General features: G+C 37.6%; 1 protein-coding gene across 1 annotated transcript in view; it reads right to left on the bottom strand.

Annotated features, from left to right (window-relative positions):
* PTCHD1 (patched domain containing 1) overlaps positions 1–6,477 on the bottom strand; it is a 36,108-nt gene extending 29,631 nt beyond the window's left edge. The window contains exon 1 of the mRNA XM_069065624.1: positions 5,321–6,477. Within this exon, the coding sequence (XP_068921725.1) occupies positions 5,321–5,960 (640 nt within the window). The 5' untranslated portion in view covers positions 5,961–6,477. The remainder of the gene's footprint in view (positions 1–5,320) is intronic.
* Between the last annotated feature and the right edge of the window lie 12,958 nt (positions 6,478–19,435).

The following is a 19,435-nucleotide window of genomic DNA, read 5'->3' as shown; positions in this document are numbered from 1 at the left end:
TGTGGCTGGTACTTTGTGTCCCCATTTGTGGTTTTCTTGGCAAAGACACTAAAGTGGTTTGCCAAGTGGGTGGTCCCCTCTTTAGCTCATTTTACAGTTGAGGAAACTGAGGCAAACAGGGTTAAGAGACTTGCCCATGGTCCTATAGCTAGTACATATCTAAGGCTGAATTTGAATTCAGGTCTTCCTAACTTTAGGCCCAGCACTCTATCCACTGTACCGCCCAGCTGCTATAGCTGCAAAAATTAAGAATACAATTTTTTTTTTAGAAGATTAAAACTTCAAAGTTTTGGGGAGTTGGTATGTATTCAGTATTTACTTATCTATTTACATATTATTCACCACCCTCCCCCACATAGAATGTAAACTCCTTGAAAGCTGGGGTTATTTCATTTTGGTCTTTCTATCTCTAGTTCCTAAAACACAGTAGGTGCTTAATAAATGCCTGTTGAGTTTCAGGTCACAGGAGAGCATTATCCTTTATATTTCATTTTAGTATCACACTTTGAGAATAAATGGGTTTAGCTGTGAAATTCTGACTCTGAACCACCTTCAATCTGGGCATGTCTATCTTTATGAGCATATTAAGCACCCATTCTATTGTGGCATGGTATTTATTGTAAATGGGCCTAAACTACCAAAACGTGTAACATCGCTTCATATTGTGACTCAGTAATTTGAGATCTACTTAGGCTGGAAAATGTACAGAAAGGTTGCACACTGATTTTCAGCAGGGAAAGCAGCTATCAAATCAATGAATGTAGCATTCTTCACAAATTGCAAATGAGGGAGTATGAGGCCCCCCCCCCAGGGCTCCGTTTCTTACTGCAAGTGCCAGACTTTTCATGACTGGAAGTCTGACAGTAGTCACCAGCTCAGTGCTTCCCAAACTGCTTAAATCTGTGGCAAATGATAGTTTGATTTTATTTTAATATTCCTTCCCTTCCTACTTAAGAAAGTGCTAAGTGAAATATACTTGTTATTATACGACTCTTATTATGGTTAATTAATCAGTAAATAAACATTTATTAAGCATCTACTATGTGCCAGACACTGTGCTAAGCACTAGAGAGACAAAAAGAGGAAAAAGACAGTTGCCCTCAAGGAGCTCATGATGATCAAGTGTTTAAAAAGACTGTACACATTAAGGTTTTTAAAGAATTTTTGAGGACCGTAATATTGTTCTTCAGGTCATTGGTTACTTCGTAAAGTGCTTTTATAAGTGGGGTTGACATTCCTTGTTCTTTTATGGAAGTATAGGTTTAGAATCAGATGGTTTGGGCTAAAATCTTATCTGTGCTACTGGTATAACCTTGAGCAAATGACTTCTCATATTTGGTCCTCAGTTTTCTAATATGTAAAATGAAGACTAGATGGTTTTTAAGGTCTTTTCCACCTCTAAATGTATGATTCTATGATCCCATGATCTCTGGGGTTCCTTTCAGCTCTAAATCTTATAATTCTATTCTTAAAGGGCCTATTACACTCATTGGGTGACTTTATTCTTTCCCCCTATCCTCCTACTGACAGCCTCCCTTTTATTTTTATTTATCTTATAAACTCCCAAATTGGGCAGCTAGGTGGTACAATGCTGAGTTCAATTCCAGCCTCAAATTTGTACCAGCTAGGTGGCCCTCAGCAAGCCTCTTAACCCCGTTTGCCTCAAGTTTCCTCATCTGTAAAATGAACTGGAGAAGAAAATGGCAAACCATTCCAGTCTCTTTGCTAAGAGAACCCCAAATGGGATCATGAAGAGTCAGATATGACCAAAATTACTGAACAACAATTTCTATGGAAGTGACTTAAGATTGGGAAATATATAATAAAATAGATGAACTCCTCCTCTTTTATGTTATTATTAAAGTTATGCTATTACCTTTCCCAAAGGATGCATTGTTTTTTCCTCTTTACAAGATAGTTATTGGATTTAGAAGGAAAGGAAGGCTGTGTGCGCAAGTGTGTGTGTGTGTGTGTGTGTGTGTGTGTGTGCATCTGTGTTGGTGAAACTCATCTGGTAAATCTTTATACTTTTCAATCCCATCAGAGTAATCCTTGCAAAAGTTTCAGTTGTATTGTGTGAGACTTGAGCAGACTTAAACTTGCGCAGGCAGTGGTGGTAACAGAGGCAGAATCCAATTCTGGTACCTTGCAATCCCACCAGCATGCCTGTCATTAAACCATAACACATAATGGAAAGTAATTTCCATTGCCACCATGACACACAGGGCATAAGGCATGCTAATGAGACAAGTTGCAGTGATTTTTTTCAGTCCACTAAAAACGCTGCTTCATCCATCATGATGGTATCAGATTCCAAATGGCATTTTAATTTTGTCAAAGGAAGTATCAAAATGGGGGTTTGTGAAGCAAACCCAATCTCTCTGAATCCTAGGTTATCAGGAAAGCTACACTGGCCACTCTAGTTCCTATAGCATGCTTTCTTTGTTACCGAATGGCTAAAGCATCCTATCAGACAATATTACTAGGAAGAATGCTGATGATATGGATATTTCTATATATTCTTAGAGATGGAAGGGACCTTAGAAATCATCTAAGCGGATCCAATTTAAATTAATCCAATACAAATATTAATTGCCTATTATGTTCAAGACAAGAAGCAGTGTTACATGGTGAATAGAGAACTGGTCTCAAGTCAGGAAGACCTAGGTTCATCTTCCACCTTTGACATATATGAGGTAAGTGATCTGAGGTAACACTGAATCCAACAGTGCTCTAGGCTAGTGCTTGAACTCAGATGTTGAAAGAAGGACCACTGACCTATACGTGAGGATCCCTGTGGGATGCATCTCAACTTAGAAAACCACATATTAATATTATCTATGTTTTATTGTATTTTTTATTTATTTTCTAAAATTTTCCCAATTATATTTTAATTTGGTTTGGGTTGTTCTCAGGAGTGCCATGTGGACCATAGGCTACATGTCTGACATCATGTTCTAGAGGCAACTAAGACCCTATGGAGAATATCTGTACAGGGAGAGGGAGTTATTTATACCAGTGAAATCATAGGATGGAAGCCCATTCCTCCTCTTTACTCCCTCTCTACAATATGCAAAATACTCTACTAAGCACTAGAGATACAGAGATGAAATGAAATAAGGTGGAGTTCTTGCCACAAAGTAACTTATAGGCTAAGAGAGGGAATATAACAGATACTCAAGTAACCATGAGCAAAATGTAATATGTCTGAGAATCTGCTGAAGAAACCGGAGACACTTTATTTTGAGAAAAGAAGTCCCAGGAGGGAAATGACAGCTGTCTGAAGTATATGAAGGACTGTCATATGTAAGACTAATTAGATCCCACAGAATGTAAGCTCCTTGAGGGCAAGGACTGGTTCATTTTTGTCTTTGTACTAGCATGGTGTCTGGTGCAATCTTATCGACTGGTTGGTTGGTTATTTTGCTTGCCTAAAACTAAGAAGAGTAGGTAAAAGTTACAGAGATGTAGAATTGGCCTGGGTTGCTTTGGGAGTCAGTGAAATCCCTATCAAGAAAGGTCTTAAAGCAGTCTGAATTCTCCTTTTATAGGCAAGTTATATAGGGGATATTTACTTAAGTATATATTAGATAGCTTCTATGGACATTTCCAACTCTATGATCACATAATCATGGATCATATGAGGTATAAGGCATACCCTTAAAAATTTGAGTAGGTAGAGACAATTTTTAACTGAAGGAAGTGAGGGAAGGATCAGGAATGGTTTCATGAAAAACTGGGCCTAGAAGGGAAGAATTTTAATCAGTGGATTTATGTATGTCTCTAAGGGTAGGGGAGTAAGGGAGAAATCTATTCAACACAAGGGAGAAAGCATGAGCAAAGAATAGAGATAAGAAAGGCACGAGGAATGGAGAATTGGCTTGTTTGGGTGAAATAAAGCTTGAAAGGCAGGTGAGAACTAGTTTGTAGAGAACCTTGAATACCAGGATAACTAATTTAGGCTTTATTTGCTATGTAAATGGGATGTCACTGAAGATTTCTGAGTAAAGAAATACAATCATATAACTAAGTGGGTAGCCAAAACTAAAACCTATATCATCTGACTGCTAGCCCAAGACCCTTCCACTAAATCACACCATTTCTTTTTATTTTGTTTTAAGCAATTAGGGTTAAGTAACTTGCTCAAGTTTACACGGCCAGTTATTTCTGGGTGTGGTGCTAAGTATCTGAGCCCAGATTTGATCCCCCAGGTCATCCTGACACTGGGGCCTATGCTCTTACTCACTGAGCCACCTGGCTGCCCCTAAGCAATTGGGGTTAAGTAACTTGCTCAAGGTTACACGGCCAGGTGTTTCTGGGTGGATGCTAAGTGTCTGAGCCCAGATTTGATCCACCAGGTCATCCCGACACTGGGGCCGGTGCTCTTACTTGCTGTGATACCTGGCCTCTCCAATCACACCATTTCTTGTGGAGCTCAAGTGCCAAATACATTCCTGAGTTAATGGAATTGATCCCAGGGCATCATTGAGCTCTACTTGAAAATACCTGCTGCCTTCAGGGATGAATAAACTCTGAATGTACTGTCACTATAATAAATCTGGATTGGTTAATAAGGAGAATTAGAACTACACCACCACCTTGAATTTATTTACACTTTTAATTTTCAAAGTACTTTTACAGCTACCATCTCATTTTTATCTGATCCTTATAACAACACTGTGTCTCAAAAAGGAAAATATTATTTCTCCTCATTTTATAAATGGGGAACTTGAAGCATAAACAGTAGTATTTTTCTGAATATCAAACAATACTTGGGAAGCAAGGCAAGATTAAAATTTTGGTGTGCTAACTCCTACCTCAAGGTTCCTTCTACTAGACTTCTTATTTGGCATAACTGACATGTGATAAAACTGGCATATCTTAGGGAACATAAGAAAAATTAGCCTGCTTCATATGAAAAGGAAACTTGAGATGAAAATACTCTCTCTCAGGGGCAGCTAGGTGGCACAGTGAATAGAGCACCGGCCCTGGAGTCAGGAGGACCTGAGTTCAAATCGGGCTTTAGACACTTATCACACACACACACACACACACACACACACACACACACACAAAATTAGCCATGTGACCTTAGGCAAGTCACTTAACCCCAATTGCCCTCCAAAAAGCAAAAAAAAAGAAAAGAAAAAGAAAATTCTCTCTCTTTGCTTCTGTCTCTTTCTCTCTCCATCTCTGTCTCTCTCTCTCCATCTCTCTCTGTCTGTCTCTGTCTTCCTCTCTCTCTGAAACTCTCATTCTTTAAAGAATCTATTTACAAACACCACAAGAAGGATAAAGAGAAAGAAAGAACTGTAATTACCTAGCATGACGAAGGGGACTCCCAGGAAGGTGGAATTATATTTCCCACCAGTCAGATTGATGATCCCAGCTGCAGTTAGTGTGGCCAGGCTTACTGTGACCAATCCAAGGAGGCCCAGCCAGGGCTTGCTGCGAACACAGTCCTGCATGGAGCAACAGAGGACAGCCATAGTGACCATTAGGACCAGGCTCGTGATCAGGTAACGTTCAGATACGCGGCTGGTCTTCTGAAAGTCTTCCCTCAGCGTTGAGGATGTGTAAGGGTACATTTTGATTTTCCTGTTAGATTTCTGGAAAAGTTTGACTGTGTCACAAAAGTTGGACTCCCACCTCTCTGCCACCATGTCGTTTAGAGAGTTGAGTGTTTGCAGATAATAGGTGAGCTGGACGGCTTGTGCGGATTTGACCTGATCTTTGCTGTGCACGGTGACACCGCCCAGCTGGTGTCCATTATACACTTCCCTCCCATCTTTTAAGTGAGTGATGGGATATGTGATTGCAAAATTGGTCCGGTTGGTGGCACGAGCAGTCTTTAATTCCTCCAGGACGTGCACTATGTCATCCACTATGCAAGTCTTATCGTTATTCAGGATACATATATGAGCGAATGTATAATTAAAACCAGGCCTTTGTACTTGCATCCTGGTCACAGCAGAGTGCAACTATGGGGGGGGGGAAAGGACAGTTATTATTGATGATCAAAGTCTATATCACAACAGGCATAAAGACATTAGCTTTGCTGACTCAGTCTTTATTTGTTCACCCATTTGGTTTAAGTGAAAAAAAGTTCTGATTAATGCTTTGATATAAAAATCACAAGACTGTTATAATAATACAAAGAATGCCTTAAATACTGGTGTGGTTCCCCAAACGTACTTTACTCATAACTCAATTAGGTTTTGATTTATAAAAATGGCATATCCACCACTCTTCAATCTCCCTCTAGTATAAAAATAGTCTAGTGAACTGCAGTGCTTCATTTTCAAATGACCAGCTAAAAGGGCAAAGGACTTGTGTAGATCAGTCCCTTACAAGCAATTCATGGATAACCAGAATGGCTAAATGATCAACTCATCAGCTTAAATCGTTTTAGATGATAAAGGTAATGAAATGTTCACCTTGTTGCTAGTATAATTCACAGTCTGTTTTTAATGTCTGGGCATGTGAAAGGAGGCTATAGAGATTAATAGCTTTAAAATTTACTAAGCATCAGGGAACATTGGCATCATTCAGAAGCCATGTTAACAATGATGTGACCAATATTCAAATAAACTGTCAGTTTACAATATTTCCCTGTCCTTCCCCACAGTGTCCCAGAAACAAAGTTATACATATAGAATCATTGATGTAGAATTGAGAGGGACTTTTAGAAGTCATTTGGCCCAACTCATTTCACAAATGAGTAAACTGAGTCCTGGAGAGGTTATCATGCCTCCCACTCCTATGTCTCCTTCCCAATAGCATGTAAGTTCCTTGAGGTCAGAGATGATTTTGTTTTGGTCTTTGCATTGCTAGGGCTTGGCACATAATAGGCATTCAATAGACTATTTAGTGGCAGGTAGGTGGCGCCACAGTGCACAGAGCACTAGGCCTGTGGTCAGGAAGACTCTTCTTTCTTGAGTTTAAATCCTGCCTCAGGCATTTACTAGCTGTGTGACCCTGGGCAAGTCACTTAACCCTGTTTGCCTCAGTTTCCTCATCTGTAAAATGAACTGAAGAAGGAAATGGCAAACCACTCTAGTACCTTTGCCAAGAAAACCCCAAATGGGGTCATGAAGAGTAGGATGCGAGTGAAAACAACTGAACAGAGATGCTAGTTAACTGAATTGCCCAAGGTCACCCATACAGCCAAGATACAAATCTAGGTCTTTTGCTTTCATATCTAGGGCTTTTTCTACTAGAGTATGGTTGATGGCTTTTATGGTTGCTGAAAGGAAAAATATCTGAATTTGAACTCTTATGGTTCTACCTCTAAATTCTGTAAAGGTTCAAGTTCAGACTCATACTCCACGATGCACTTATTACATGTAGGATAAAACTGCAAAGAAAAAGATGGTACTTGGTCTGTGCTTACAAAGGCACTACTTATTTAACTCTTCTCAAAGAACTGATCAACCACTTAACTCAAGCAAACCAGAAGTCTGCATTCTTTTTACTGATTTTTGTTTAAAGGAATTTTCAGTTGTTGTGTTATAAAGTTTGAATGTGTAAGGCATTGTGCTAGCCATCATAAGGAAGGCAAAGATGTGATTTCTACACAGAAGGAGCTTTAAACGAAGTGCTTTGTAGAGTTCTGAATTGACTTCTGAAATAAATAATTTTTAAACTCACAATGAGATATGTGATTAACTGTTTAGAGTAAAAAAAAAAAAAGGAAAGTAAAAACCGGAAAATCTGGTTCATATAGTTAGATGTGTAAAATCAGCACCTAGAAATTCACTTGTTGAGTCTTTTCAGTTATGACCCACTCTCCATGTCCCCATTTGGGGTTTTCTTGGCCAAAATACTGGAGTGGTTTGTCACTTCCTTCTCCAGCTCATTTTACAGATGAGAAACTGAAGCAAACAGGTTAAATGACTTGCCCAGGGTCAAACATCTAGTAAGTATCTGAGGCTGGATTTGAACTCAGGTCCTCTTGTCTCTAGGCCCAGTACTCTATCCACTACACTACCTAGCTGCTGGTTTAGTGTTATGAAAGATACTCTTACTTTTACTGGATTTAAATTTTCAATATATCTATTTCACAGAATTATAGATTTTCAGTTTGAAGAGAACTTAGAAACCATTGAGTCTAATCCATAGTTGAACAAGAATTCTCTCTACAAAAACATAATCAAACAAGTGTTCACCTAGCCTCTGTTTGAAGATGTCTGTTGTATGGAAACCCACCATCTCTCAGGACTTTTTGATAGCTCTGTTAGGATGTCCTTTACATGGGGCCAGAATCTGCCTTTTTCCACCTTCCATATCTTGTTCCTAGCTCAGCCCTCTGGGACTGTGCAGAACAATCCCAACCACACAGGTATGTGACAGACTTTAAATATTTAGAGCCACTGGTTTAGCTCCAGAAGGGAACTTAGAAGTTAATCTCAAACCACTGGTTTTATAGGTGAGTTCCACAGAGGTGAAGTCATTTGCCCAAGGTCATACCAGTAGCAAAGCCAGGTCCTCTGGCTCCAAATACAGTGCTATTAACAGTGCTACTTGATGATAATGATCATGACCCTCCCTCCCCTTCTTCCCACCCAAGAAGTCTCCTCTTCTCCAAGATAAACAGTTTATGTTCCAGAGACACTTCCTTATTCAATCTTATCTTAAGGCTTTTCACTGTCCTGGTTGCTTTCCTGAGATGTTTTCCAGCTTATTAATGTCCTTTCTAAAATATTTTAATCCAATCTGAAAACAATACTACAGATCTGGTCTGTCTGTATCAGTTCCATTTTATCCTTGGTGTCCAGACCATAGTAGATATTTAAGTTTGTTGAACTGAATTAATTTCTTTTTTTTTAAAGGGCATATGGCAGTCTCTATCTCACTAAAACAAAACCAGAAAGATATTTAATGTGTAAAATAAAGTGTAAAATCTGCACACTTGGGAATATTGTAGTAGTTAATAATATCTTAATATCTGTGCTTTTAAGCACAGATTTGACTGCCCCTTAACATCCTGGCTTGGCAGGTTGGGAAGAAATTTTGCTTTATGTATATAAGTGTGAGTATGACATTTATAATCCCCTTTCAAAAAGTCCAGGAGGCAGAAGTTGTCAAGGTTTATGCCAGCCTATATGAAACCTGGAGTTAGGAATGTGAGCACCTGTTCCTCTGTGCCACTTGGCCCAAGGACTCTCGGTTTCTGCATTTATGAGAACTATGCTAGTTTATTATGTTGGATTAGAATTACACACTCCCCCAAATTTCACAGTGGTATGTCCTCTTTACCCCTCTTCAAAACGAAGTAAGAGACTATTTCTTACAGAAGTCTAACCATATGCTAAATTTTTGTTTGGATGCTTTTGGATTAGCGATGAGCAAAATGTCTTAAATGTTTTTAAGCTGTGAAAGTGTATTTATATCCAGTCTTCTGCAACTCAGAAAAATGACTGGGTGGATTTTCATTAAAAATAAAAACAACACACACGCGTGCACACACACACACACACACACACACACACACACACACACACACCCTTCCAAAATATAAAAAGCTATTTTGGGGGCAAAGAACAATAAAAACAAATTTAAGGAAAAAATTTTTGGTGGGAAGTAAAAGATGAGAAGTGACAGTAGAAAGGCTAGAGAAGGAGAGTGTAACTGATGGCAAAATATAAATATTTGATGTGAGGATTTTGTGACCATAAATAGTATAAGATGATAAGCCACAGGTCTGAAATTCATTACTGCATGGTAACTTTTTCATTGATCCTCTAGGGTCATAAAGATGTCCTGCTAAAGGTGGTCCTAGGGATGGGGACAGCTTTAAAATGCTTAGCAAGACACCTGTCTTGGATAGATACTGATGATTTACAGGACCATGTGTTTGGGGAAATAAGCAGTATGTTAACTTCACTACCATGGGTCCATGCTAGTTCACAGAAGGTAAACTGAACACATGAGAATGGCAGACCTTACTGAAGTCTATAAGAGAGGCCTCTACCTTCTTGGTAAAAAAAGCAGCTATTTCAAATTTCCCACAGCGAGGTGGGTAGATTATTCCTGCTAGTGGGTAGCAGGGAGAGCAATCAAAGAAGGGTTAGTTTCTTAGGACACCTGGCAAGGGAGGTGAGGATGGTCAGATTTACCTGTAGTAGCTGCAGCTTTATTGGAGAAGAAGAAGATGGGATGAAAGGATAAAAGACATGAAGAGAAGGCAGATGAAAGTTCTGTTTCCTGAAAGGGAGCAGCTATGATGCCTGAGTATTATATTATGAATTAGTTGCATAAAGAGAAAATATTTACTTTGAACATCTAGTAAACTTTTTATTATGTACACTAACATAGTAGAAAAGCAGTAGACATACTCCAAAAATAATTTGTTTGGTTTTGCGAATGCAATAAATAATATATTTTCCTAATAATGCCTCCTTTACTTAAGATAAAGTTAATGAACATTTCTTGAGCCAAAGGGTGGCCTTGAGGCATACTTATAGTCAAGAGAAGAGAATCTGAGAGGGAAAAACCCAAATAAACAAAAAAAATCCATCATTGTGGATAATCCATTCAGTGGATGAGTTTTTTTTTTTTTCTTCCATAAAGGACACTGAACTCAGTTAAGTAAGAAACCTTTGATTTCTCTTTCTGAACTCTATTCATAGAAGTGGGGGAAAAAAGAAGAAAAATAGAAAAGAAAAACTTTATAAAGTAGGACAGGTCACAAAAATACTACAGAAAAATAAAAGTTAAACATGAAAGAAAATTGTGTTGTATTTTTCCTTTAGTCATAGGAAAAAAAAAATGTACCAACTGGTGAACATCTATTTTCTAATGAAAATGGCTAGCTTTACTAGGTCATTACTTTTTTTTTTTTTACTAGGTCATTACTAGTCATTTACTAGGTCATTTAACTTATGTGAGAGGCAGAGTGACACCTGCAAAGACTGTCAGAGGACACAGATTCTAATCTCGGCTTTGTTACTATTTGTGTGACACTGGGCCTGTTGCTTATGTCTCTGTTGTCTCATTTTCCTCATCTGCCAAATGGGGGATTTGGTGGGATTATGTGGTCTCTTGAGTTACCTTCTAACTCTGTATCTATAAATCTATGATCTAGACTTTAATTTTCTCATCTGTAAAACAAACACCCTTCTGCCCCCACCTCAAGAGTTGGAAATGATATAATTTCTTAGGTCATGTTCAGATCTTATATTTTATAACTTTATAGGCCTGGACCTTAATTAAGTTCTCAGTCTGCCACAGGGTCATAAGATCATAAAATTGGGCTTAAATGAACCTTTCAGGTACTAAATCAAATGCCCTCATTTTACAAGTGAGGAAACCAAGACCCAGGTGAGGTAGAGTGATTTGCCCAACAAATAATAGTGAGCAGGAGATCTTGGATTGGCCCCCTGGCTCTTTTGGGGTCCCTGGACTCCAGGTTAAGAATCCCTAAATTATAAGATCTCTTCCAGCATACAGCCTAATGAATAATAGAAAGTAGCTAAGCATACATATCTCAAGATTCATTTATATCTGTTTGAAGTTTATCAAGTTCTGATTTTTTTTAAAAGATTGATAATAAATCTATTGTTGTATAAAAACCAGAAAGAGGCAGTATAGGTCAGTGTAATTGACTAGATACAAAGGGGGCAAAATGGTCATCATTCTGGGAAGCCACACACTGGTTCTTAATAAAGACAGACACACACACACACACACACACACACACACACACACACACGGTAGCCTCTTCTGTCACAGAAACTTGAAACAAAGCCAATATAGAGGTAGTTAATACAGTTTGTGGCTACCCTTCACTACAAGTTAGATTCTAATTTCCTCTTTCCATCTCTCTGGCACACATAAATCTTCTTTGAAAACAACAGGAGCTCCATACATAGGAAAGAAAAGATGATGTTAGTGCATTCCTTCAGCTATATGACATAAATGGCTATTTTCTGTGCAATCTGCATATCTCCTCTAGCATATTTTAGCCTTTTCCCCATGTAAGTTTCTTCTAATTTTAATTTAAAAAGGAGAGAAAATAAGTAGTTTCCATTCTAATTTTAAGTATTTGCCTTTCACTCCCAAATATCCTCCTTGAAAAGACACCTAATCTAAACATTTTTAAGTGCTTTCAAGGAATACTTGTGTTAATTATAGAATGGAAGAGAAACTTAGATTTTACTCAGTTAAAACCAGATTTCTATAAACAGTACAAATTATTTTGTATCAACAGGCACACAGTTGTTGAGCGCTCAATATTAACTTCCATGCCATTTGCAACATCATGGGAAAACACTCTGAGTTGGATGGGTTTGTCTTCCTAAACTTCACAAAGTGCAATAAATTCCGTTATGATCTGCCTTTGCATGACACCACCTTCACCTATTCTCTTTCTTTTTCTTTTAATAGAAGTGTATTACATCAAGACTCTAATAGTCACAAGTCAGGGAATGCTTCCATGATTCATTTCTAGTGCAGCCAAAAAGCAAGTTAGTCATGCCTTACTTAATAGGTGAACAAAAATATAATACTGTCTTTAAACATTATATTTTCACATTATACTAAACTAAATTTGGGATGAAGTCAATTAAGGGAGTAACTATCAATTTCTCCCTTGACGTACTAGTCCCTGAGTTCACTTTAGTGACAAAAAAATCATTATACTGGTTAGTGCTGTGGAAATAATGCAGTTTTGGGAGGGAGGAATAAGCTTATTTTAACTGAAGTCCCTTGAATAATTTAAGAAGGAAAGAAAGAAAAATACAAAGTCCACTAATCTCAAACGGCAGAATTTTTATTGAAGATGATGATGTTAAGAGGCAGGAAAAGCCAAAGCCACACTGTAATTTTCCAATCAATCTTAGTTTGACTCTGAAGCCCTGGCTGAAGAAAAAAGCAGTTTTGGAATTGAAGGGAGTAAATTTGAGATGGAAATAGAAGCCGTGGATTGAAAGTAAATATGGAACTCTAATACCACTGTTTCTTGGCTATAGAAGAATGGATAGCTTGAAAGCAAAAAGAAAACTAGCTGAGCACCAAAGAAAAAGAATGTGCTTCTTTCAAATAAACAGGGACAAATCTGACCTGGTCTGGTTTCTATTGATGGTGAAACTAGGTGGCACAGTGGACAGAGGGCCAGGCCTGGAGTCCAGAAGTCTCAACTTTTTGAGTTCAAATCTGGACTCAGACACTGTCTGAGTTCAAATGTGACCTCAGATATTTAATAGCTATGTGAACCTAGGCAAGTCACTTAAATCTATTTACCTAGTTTCCTCATCTGTAAAATGATCCAGAAAAGGAAATGGCAAACCATTTCAGGATCTTTGTCAGAAAAATTCCAAATGGGGTCACAAAGAGTCAGACATGACTGAAAAATGACTAACCGATAACAAAACCCAGAAACCTGTAAATCTGAACTTACTGGCCAGAGCAGCTATTTTTAAGTTTATCCAATACTAAGTTTATCTCCTGGGTCAGAGTTAAGTCTTGTGTTGCTGAGGGCTCTTATGAGTGATGTCTTGCCTGACAGCCTAACCAGCAGATTCTGATGAAATTTACAGATACAGTAACAAATGGGGAAGTGTCATAGTTGAGATTGCAAAATGCTCAAGACATGGGTAGCGCAGACAGGTGCTGTACTGGAAACTTGTTAGGAAACATACAAGCAACTATGCTAGAGATTGCAGAAATCAGTGCTGAGTTGACATTAGAAAATAATAATGCTTAAAGAGGCACTGAGAAATAAAGCTATAGCTGGGGCATGCTTCTCTTTGAAGTGAAAACTACAAAGAACCAGTGAAGACACCCTGAACTTAAGTGGATCTCCTGATCATTCCTTAAATGCATCCTTTATCTTGAGGGTGGTTTTTTTTTTTAGTGATCTTGATGCCTGGATGACTGCAATAACCTTATGGTTGGCTGTCCTCCTTCAAATTTCTCCCCATTCCTGGCCATCATTCACTCAGTTGTCAAGTTGACCTTCTTAAAAGCTGATGTCTGACCATATCACCCTCTGTTTAAAAACAAAAAAACAACTCCAGAGACTCCCTATTATCTCTAGGGTCAAAAATATACCCCACTATTTGGTATTTAAAAGCTCTTCATCACTTGCCCCTTTCCTACTTTCCCAGTCTTCTTACACCCGTTTCCCTCTACGTACGCTATCATCCAGTGAGGTTGGCCTCCTTGCTCTTCCAGCTCTGAACTTTTCACTTAAGCCTGAAAATCTACTTCCCCCTTTCCTAGCTTTCCTGGCTTCATTCAAGTTCCAGCTAAACTCCTACCTTTTACAAAAAGCTTTTCCCCTTAATTCTAGTGCTTTCCCTCTACTGACTATCTCCAATCTATTTTTTACATATCTTATTTGTAGATGGTTGTTTACATGTTGCCTCCCTCATTAGACTGAGTTTCTTGAGAGCAGGGACTATTTTTCTTTTTCATGTATCTTCAGAGCTTAGCATAATTCCTGGCATATAGTAGGTGCTTAAAAATGTTTGTGGACTTGACTGAATACTACCAGAAACACAAGAGTAACTGCTTGGGGCCCAAGAGATAACCTGTATGCAGCATCATTTGGTGCTCATAACAGATCTTGGAATGCAACAAATATCTTACAGTATTTCATCGTTTATGAGTCATGGTGTGATTTTCATTGGTATGGAGGCTGTTGTTTTATTGCGTATTAAATTGCATGCATACTTAAAATTTAGAGTACAGTATAACTCCCAACATCAAGGTCACACAACCTTTTTGAAATAGCCTGGGGAAATTCCTGTGATGGCAGGACATAATAGAACATTTGTTTGGCTATACTGAACTACTTTAAAAAAATTTTTCTATAACTGGCCGTGTAACCTTGAGTAAGTTACTTAACCCCAATTGCTTATTAAAAAAAAAATTCTTTAATACTAGAGATGATTTTTTGGGTAGGAGAATGGGGAGGGATATATTTGGAAATGAAAGTGTTGTAAATATAATAGATAACATTTTCTTTTAATTGCTGAATTGAAATGTTGACGTCAGGAAAGGCAGCATTCATGACACATTATCTTGAGGATGATTGAATTGCACAGTTTAGAGTTGGAAGGTGTTAGAGATCTAGTTTAACCTGTATCTGAATAAGAATTTATTCAAGATCAGCAACCCCCAGCCCCAAGATAATCATCCAGGCTTTGGATGGGTTTTTGGTTTCTTTTGGTATCCTTAGTGCTTAGCACAATGCCTTTTACATAGCAGGTACATAATAAATGTTTATTGATTGAATATTTGTTAAATTTTGTGGCTCTACTTGTTATTTTCTTTAAGTTCTAGTTGTTTTTGAAGTTCTAGTTGCAAAGAAGTTTTCCCTGACATAAAACCAACATCCACTTTCATCACTTCTTCCCAGTCCTGCTAGTTCTTTCCTCCAGGACCAAGTGGAACAAGTCTACCATATCTTCCATGTGACAGATCTTCAGATACTTAAAAGAGTTATCATTTCCTCAAGTCTTTTCTTCTTTAGGCTAAATATTTCTCATTCACCCAGCTAATTCTCATCTGGTGCCTTTCACCATTGTGGCCACCGTCTTCTTTATTCTCCAACTTAATGTCCTTACTACAATGTGAACCTTAGAACTGTACATGATATTCTAGACGTGTTCTAATCAGGGAATACAACAGTAGGATGATAACCTCCCAGTCTGGGATACTATACCTCTCTTAATGTAACTTACAATTGCATTCACCTTCTCAACTAACGTTGCACATAATTCACTTAAACCAGGCACACAGTCCATTAAAACCCCTACATTTTTTTTTCAGAAGTTCTAACTAGGTACTGTTTTCTCATTTTTAAAATTGGACTTTTTGAAACTTAAAATGACTTTACATTTATCTCTATTACATTTAATCTTACTAGACATAGGCCCAATGTTCTAGCTTGGCATTATCTTTTTAGATCCCATCATTTGACATATTACCTAGTTTTCCTTATCTTGGGTCATTGGAGAATATGACAAATATACTCAATGTTAAAGAACACAAAGCCAAGGACAATTCCTGGTATACTCTACTAAAGTTGATAATCTTTAGTTGACATAATTCCATTAAGACTACTCTTTGTATCTGGTCATCAAACTTGTTTCAAGCTCATCCAATTGCTAAAATTTAGGGAAATTGTATCTACACCATTCCCTTACACACAACAAATAGAGACACACACATTCTAGATCTGTTAATTCATTGTCAAGGGAACTTTCAGTAGGAAACTCTTTTTTTTAAGCAATTGGGGTTAAGTAACTTGCCCAAGATTACATGGCCAGTTATTTTGTGTGGGTGTTAAGTATCCGAGGCCAGAACTGATCCCGGGTTCTCCCGACTCCAGGGCTGGTGATCTTACTCACTGTGCCACCTAGCCGCCCCTAGTAGGAAACTCTTAACCAGTATAAATTCTAAAACTATTCTACAACTTAAAGTTCTCAACTGGACTGAGAGAGTTACCTGGGGGCACCAAGATGTTAGGTAACTTGCCCAGGATCATAGAATCAGGATACATCAGAGGTGAGAATCTTCCTGGTTCCAAGGCTGGCTCTCTATGCACTATTCATTCTACCTCTGACAGTATATGAACCCTGCTAAAAAATAAAATAAGTTTAGTCTATCATGACATCTCCCTTAATACTCCATTTCATCTCTTGGTGTTCACCATTGGCTTTTCGCTAATGCTCATTAACCATTCTTTTAGTAATACGTAAAATAATTTTTCCAGGCTAGTTATCTGTTTTCTGAACTCCTTATCTATTCCTCTTTCTGTCCAGGTAGTCTAAAGTATATTCCAATGATAATGTGAATTCTATTTTTTTCTCCATTTATCTTTACCCCAAAGTTCTTCACCATCTTTTCCCTCTTTGGTTTCTGGATATTCTTATATGAGTATATATTCTTAAAATATAATCTTACTAGGAACTCGCCCTATTATCTTATTACCTACCCTAAAGAGTTAAGAGCACAATTTCAGTAATATTCTAGTCATGACTCTCATCCTACCAATTCTCAGTGATTCCTAAGAAGTCAAATTTGCTTCCTTGTATTCAGATCTGTGGTTAAACTTACTAAATATTCACATTTTATATATCTGTACAGACATAATAATAAGACATTCTGAGATTTCCTTGCTAGGGTCTTTCTTTTTCCTATTTTGCTACTGATGTTATTTTTGGGATTTGAATTTGTAGATATACATGGGTAATTTTTTAAAAAGTCTTTTTGATCACATTCATAGGACTCTAGACAAATATATCTTTACCATTTCTTGTTGGATGTATGCCATCCATGACTAAGGGCACATAAATTTTTTTAAAAGGTCCCCAATATAATTTTTGGACATCACCTTCTTAAACCAGCTGTTCATTTTCTATGTCCGTTTCCCTCTTCCAAAGATCCTGCTTTTAAATTGTCAACAGTGATGAAAAAACACCTAAGGCCTTCAGTTTCTTTCCTGGGGCTGCATAATCTTTGGCAACACTTCCCAAATTTCTTAAGGCAGTGCATTTGTTTCTATATAAATCATCAAAAAAAGTAATGTTCATCAAGTTTGATAAATCTTAAGAATGTCTCCAAACTCACTCTCTAAGGGCAGCTATGTGGCCTAAAACCAGAAAGACGCATCTTCATGAGTTCAAATCTAGCCTCAGGTACTTACTAGCTGTGTGACCCTGGGCAAGCCATTTATCTCTGTTTGCGTCACTTTCCTCATCTATAAAATGAGCTAAAGAAGGAAATGGCAAACCATTCTAGTATCTCTGCCAAGAAAATCCCAGATGGAATCATGGAAAGTTGGATATGACTGAACAAAAATGACTTAACAAGAAGCTCTCCATCTATCGCAGATATGTGCCTAACAACAGACTTCTCATGACCAGTCAACAGTTATGTCAGACCTCATTCTGTAGGGAGTAAACAATCACTAATATTTGTTTTTCTTCTTCTGACCTTTATTGGATATTCCATTTTCTGATGGTACCTATGGAGCCACAACATCATTTGGAGAACAAGTAGTTATTTTCTCTTCTTTTCCCTTTATGGAAAGAGTCCTCTATCTATTATTTATGTCCAAGTGTTCAGTTGTCTTTGAGCCTGGCATGGTGGCAAGAACAGTGGCTTTGGAGAAGTCCTATCTCTGACACTTGCCACCTGTGTTACCTTGGGCCACAGTCTCCTCAACTGTAAAATGGGGAATTTGAATTTGATTTTCCCTTCCATCTGTAGACCTATAATCTTTTATTTTACATCTTTCCATTCTCCAATAGTTTGACAGAAACCAGGATATCCTTCTATTTCTTTAGATCCTCATTTGTTTTTACCTAGAAGACACTCCCCCCTCCCCCCAAATACTTTATTCTTTCTGATAACATGGAGGAAGAAGAGTTCTTTGTGGAGCCTTTTTATATTGTCTTCCTGGAAGGAGACCAGTCTGTACTTTGGGCACAGATAACAAATGCTTCCTTTTACAGAAAGATTAACCTTGCACATACTCTAAGTTATTGCACATTTATCCTGACTTTCCAAATTTGGGAGTGAGATCCTTTGTTCTTTGTTATTCTTACTTATCATGCTGAGAAATTTTTATTTTCAATACTTTCTCACATAATTTGAAATATGTGAAAACGGGACAAAATGAATTCATGTATTCAACTATTTGCTTATGCAAGCTGTTTATACTATTATCTTTATTCACTAAACAGATATTTAAAATACTTAATAATATGAACCATAAATATTTATAAAATGATCAAAACGTTTTATTTCATAAGCTATTTCAAAAGATTTTGTGTGAATAAACTGGGCAAACATGTAATGGAGCTTGGGTTTGAAAGCAATGAAAATGATCACTCATAACAGAACGAAATAAAAAAGAAGCCCTACTTAGTACTATCTTGACAGTTATTCTGAATGATGAAAGATGAACCTGAAAGTTTGAATATTTCACATAATTCAGAAAAGAATTTTGTGCAATATAAGTATTACCAACTAGAACATTTTTGAACTCAAAGAATTCCTCACTAGCTATTTCATTTTCTAGGCTCCTCAATAGTTCTTTTCAGTCATTTGACAAATGTTTATTAATCACTATATGTGTGTACGGCACCATGCAAGGTAGTATCATTGGATTTAAGACTGGAAAGAATCTTGCAAATCATCCTGTTTAGAGATATGGTCCATTCCCTCATGGAGCTGACATATAGTGGAAGGATAAGGCCCTAACACAGGTGACTATAATACATAACAAGACACTATATTTGCATTAGAGAGTTATAAAATTCAGTGCTATGTGAAGTCTAGGAAGGAAAGTAGTTACCTATTGGGGGATTCAGAGAAAACTTTATAGTGAATATGACATGAATGAAGTCTAAAGGAAGGTAGGGCTAGAATTGTCAAAGACTCATTCTAGAGTAATGGAATAGTATGGATGTAGACTATG

This window comes from Petaurus breviceps, unplaced genomic scaffold (genome assembly GCF_028583685.1).
Source record: "Petaurus breviceps papuanus isolate PSGF00001 unplaced genomic scaffold, PetGlider_PUasm1.0 90696, whole genome shotgun sequence".
In the NCBI taxonomy this organism is placed as follows: Eukaryota; Metazoa; Chordata; class Mammalia; order Diprotodontia; family Petauridae; genus Petaurus; species Petaurus breviceps.
This window is presented reverse-complemented; position numbering and strand designations above follow the sequence as displayed.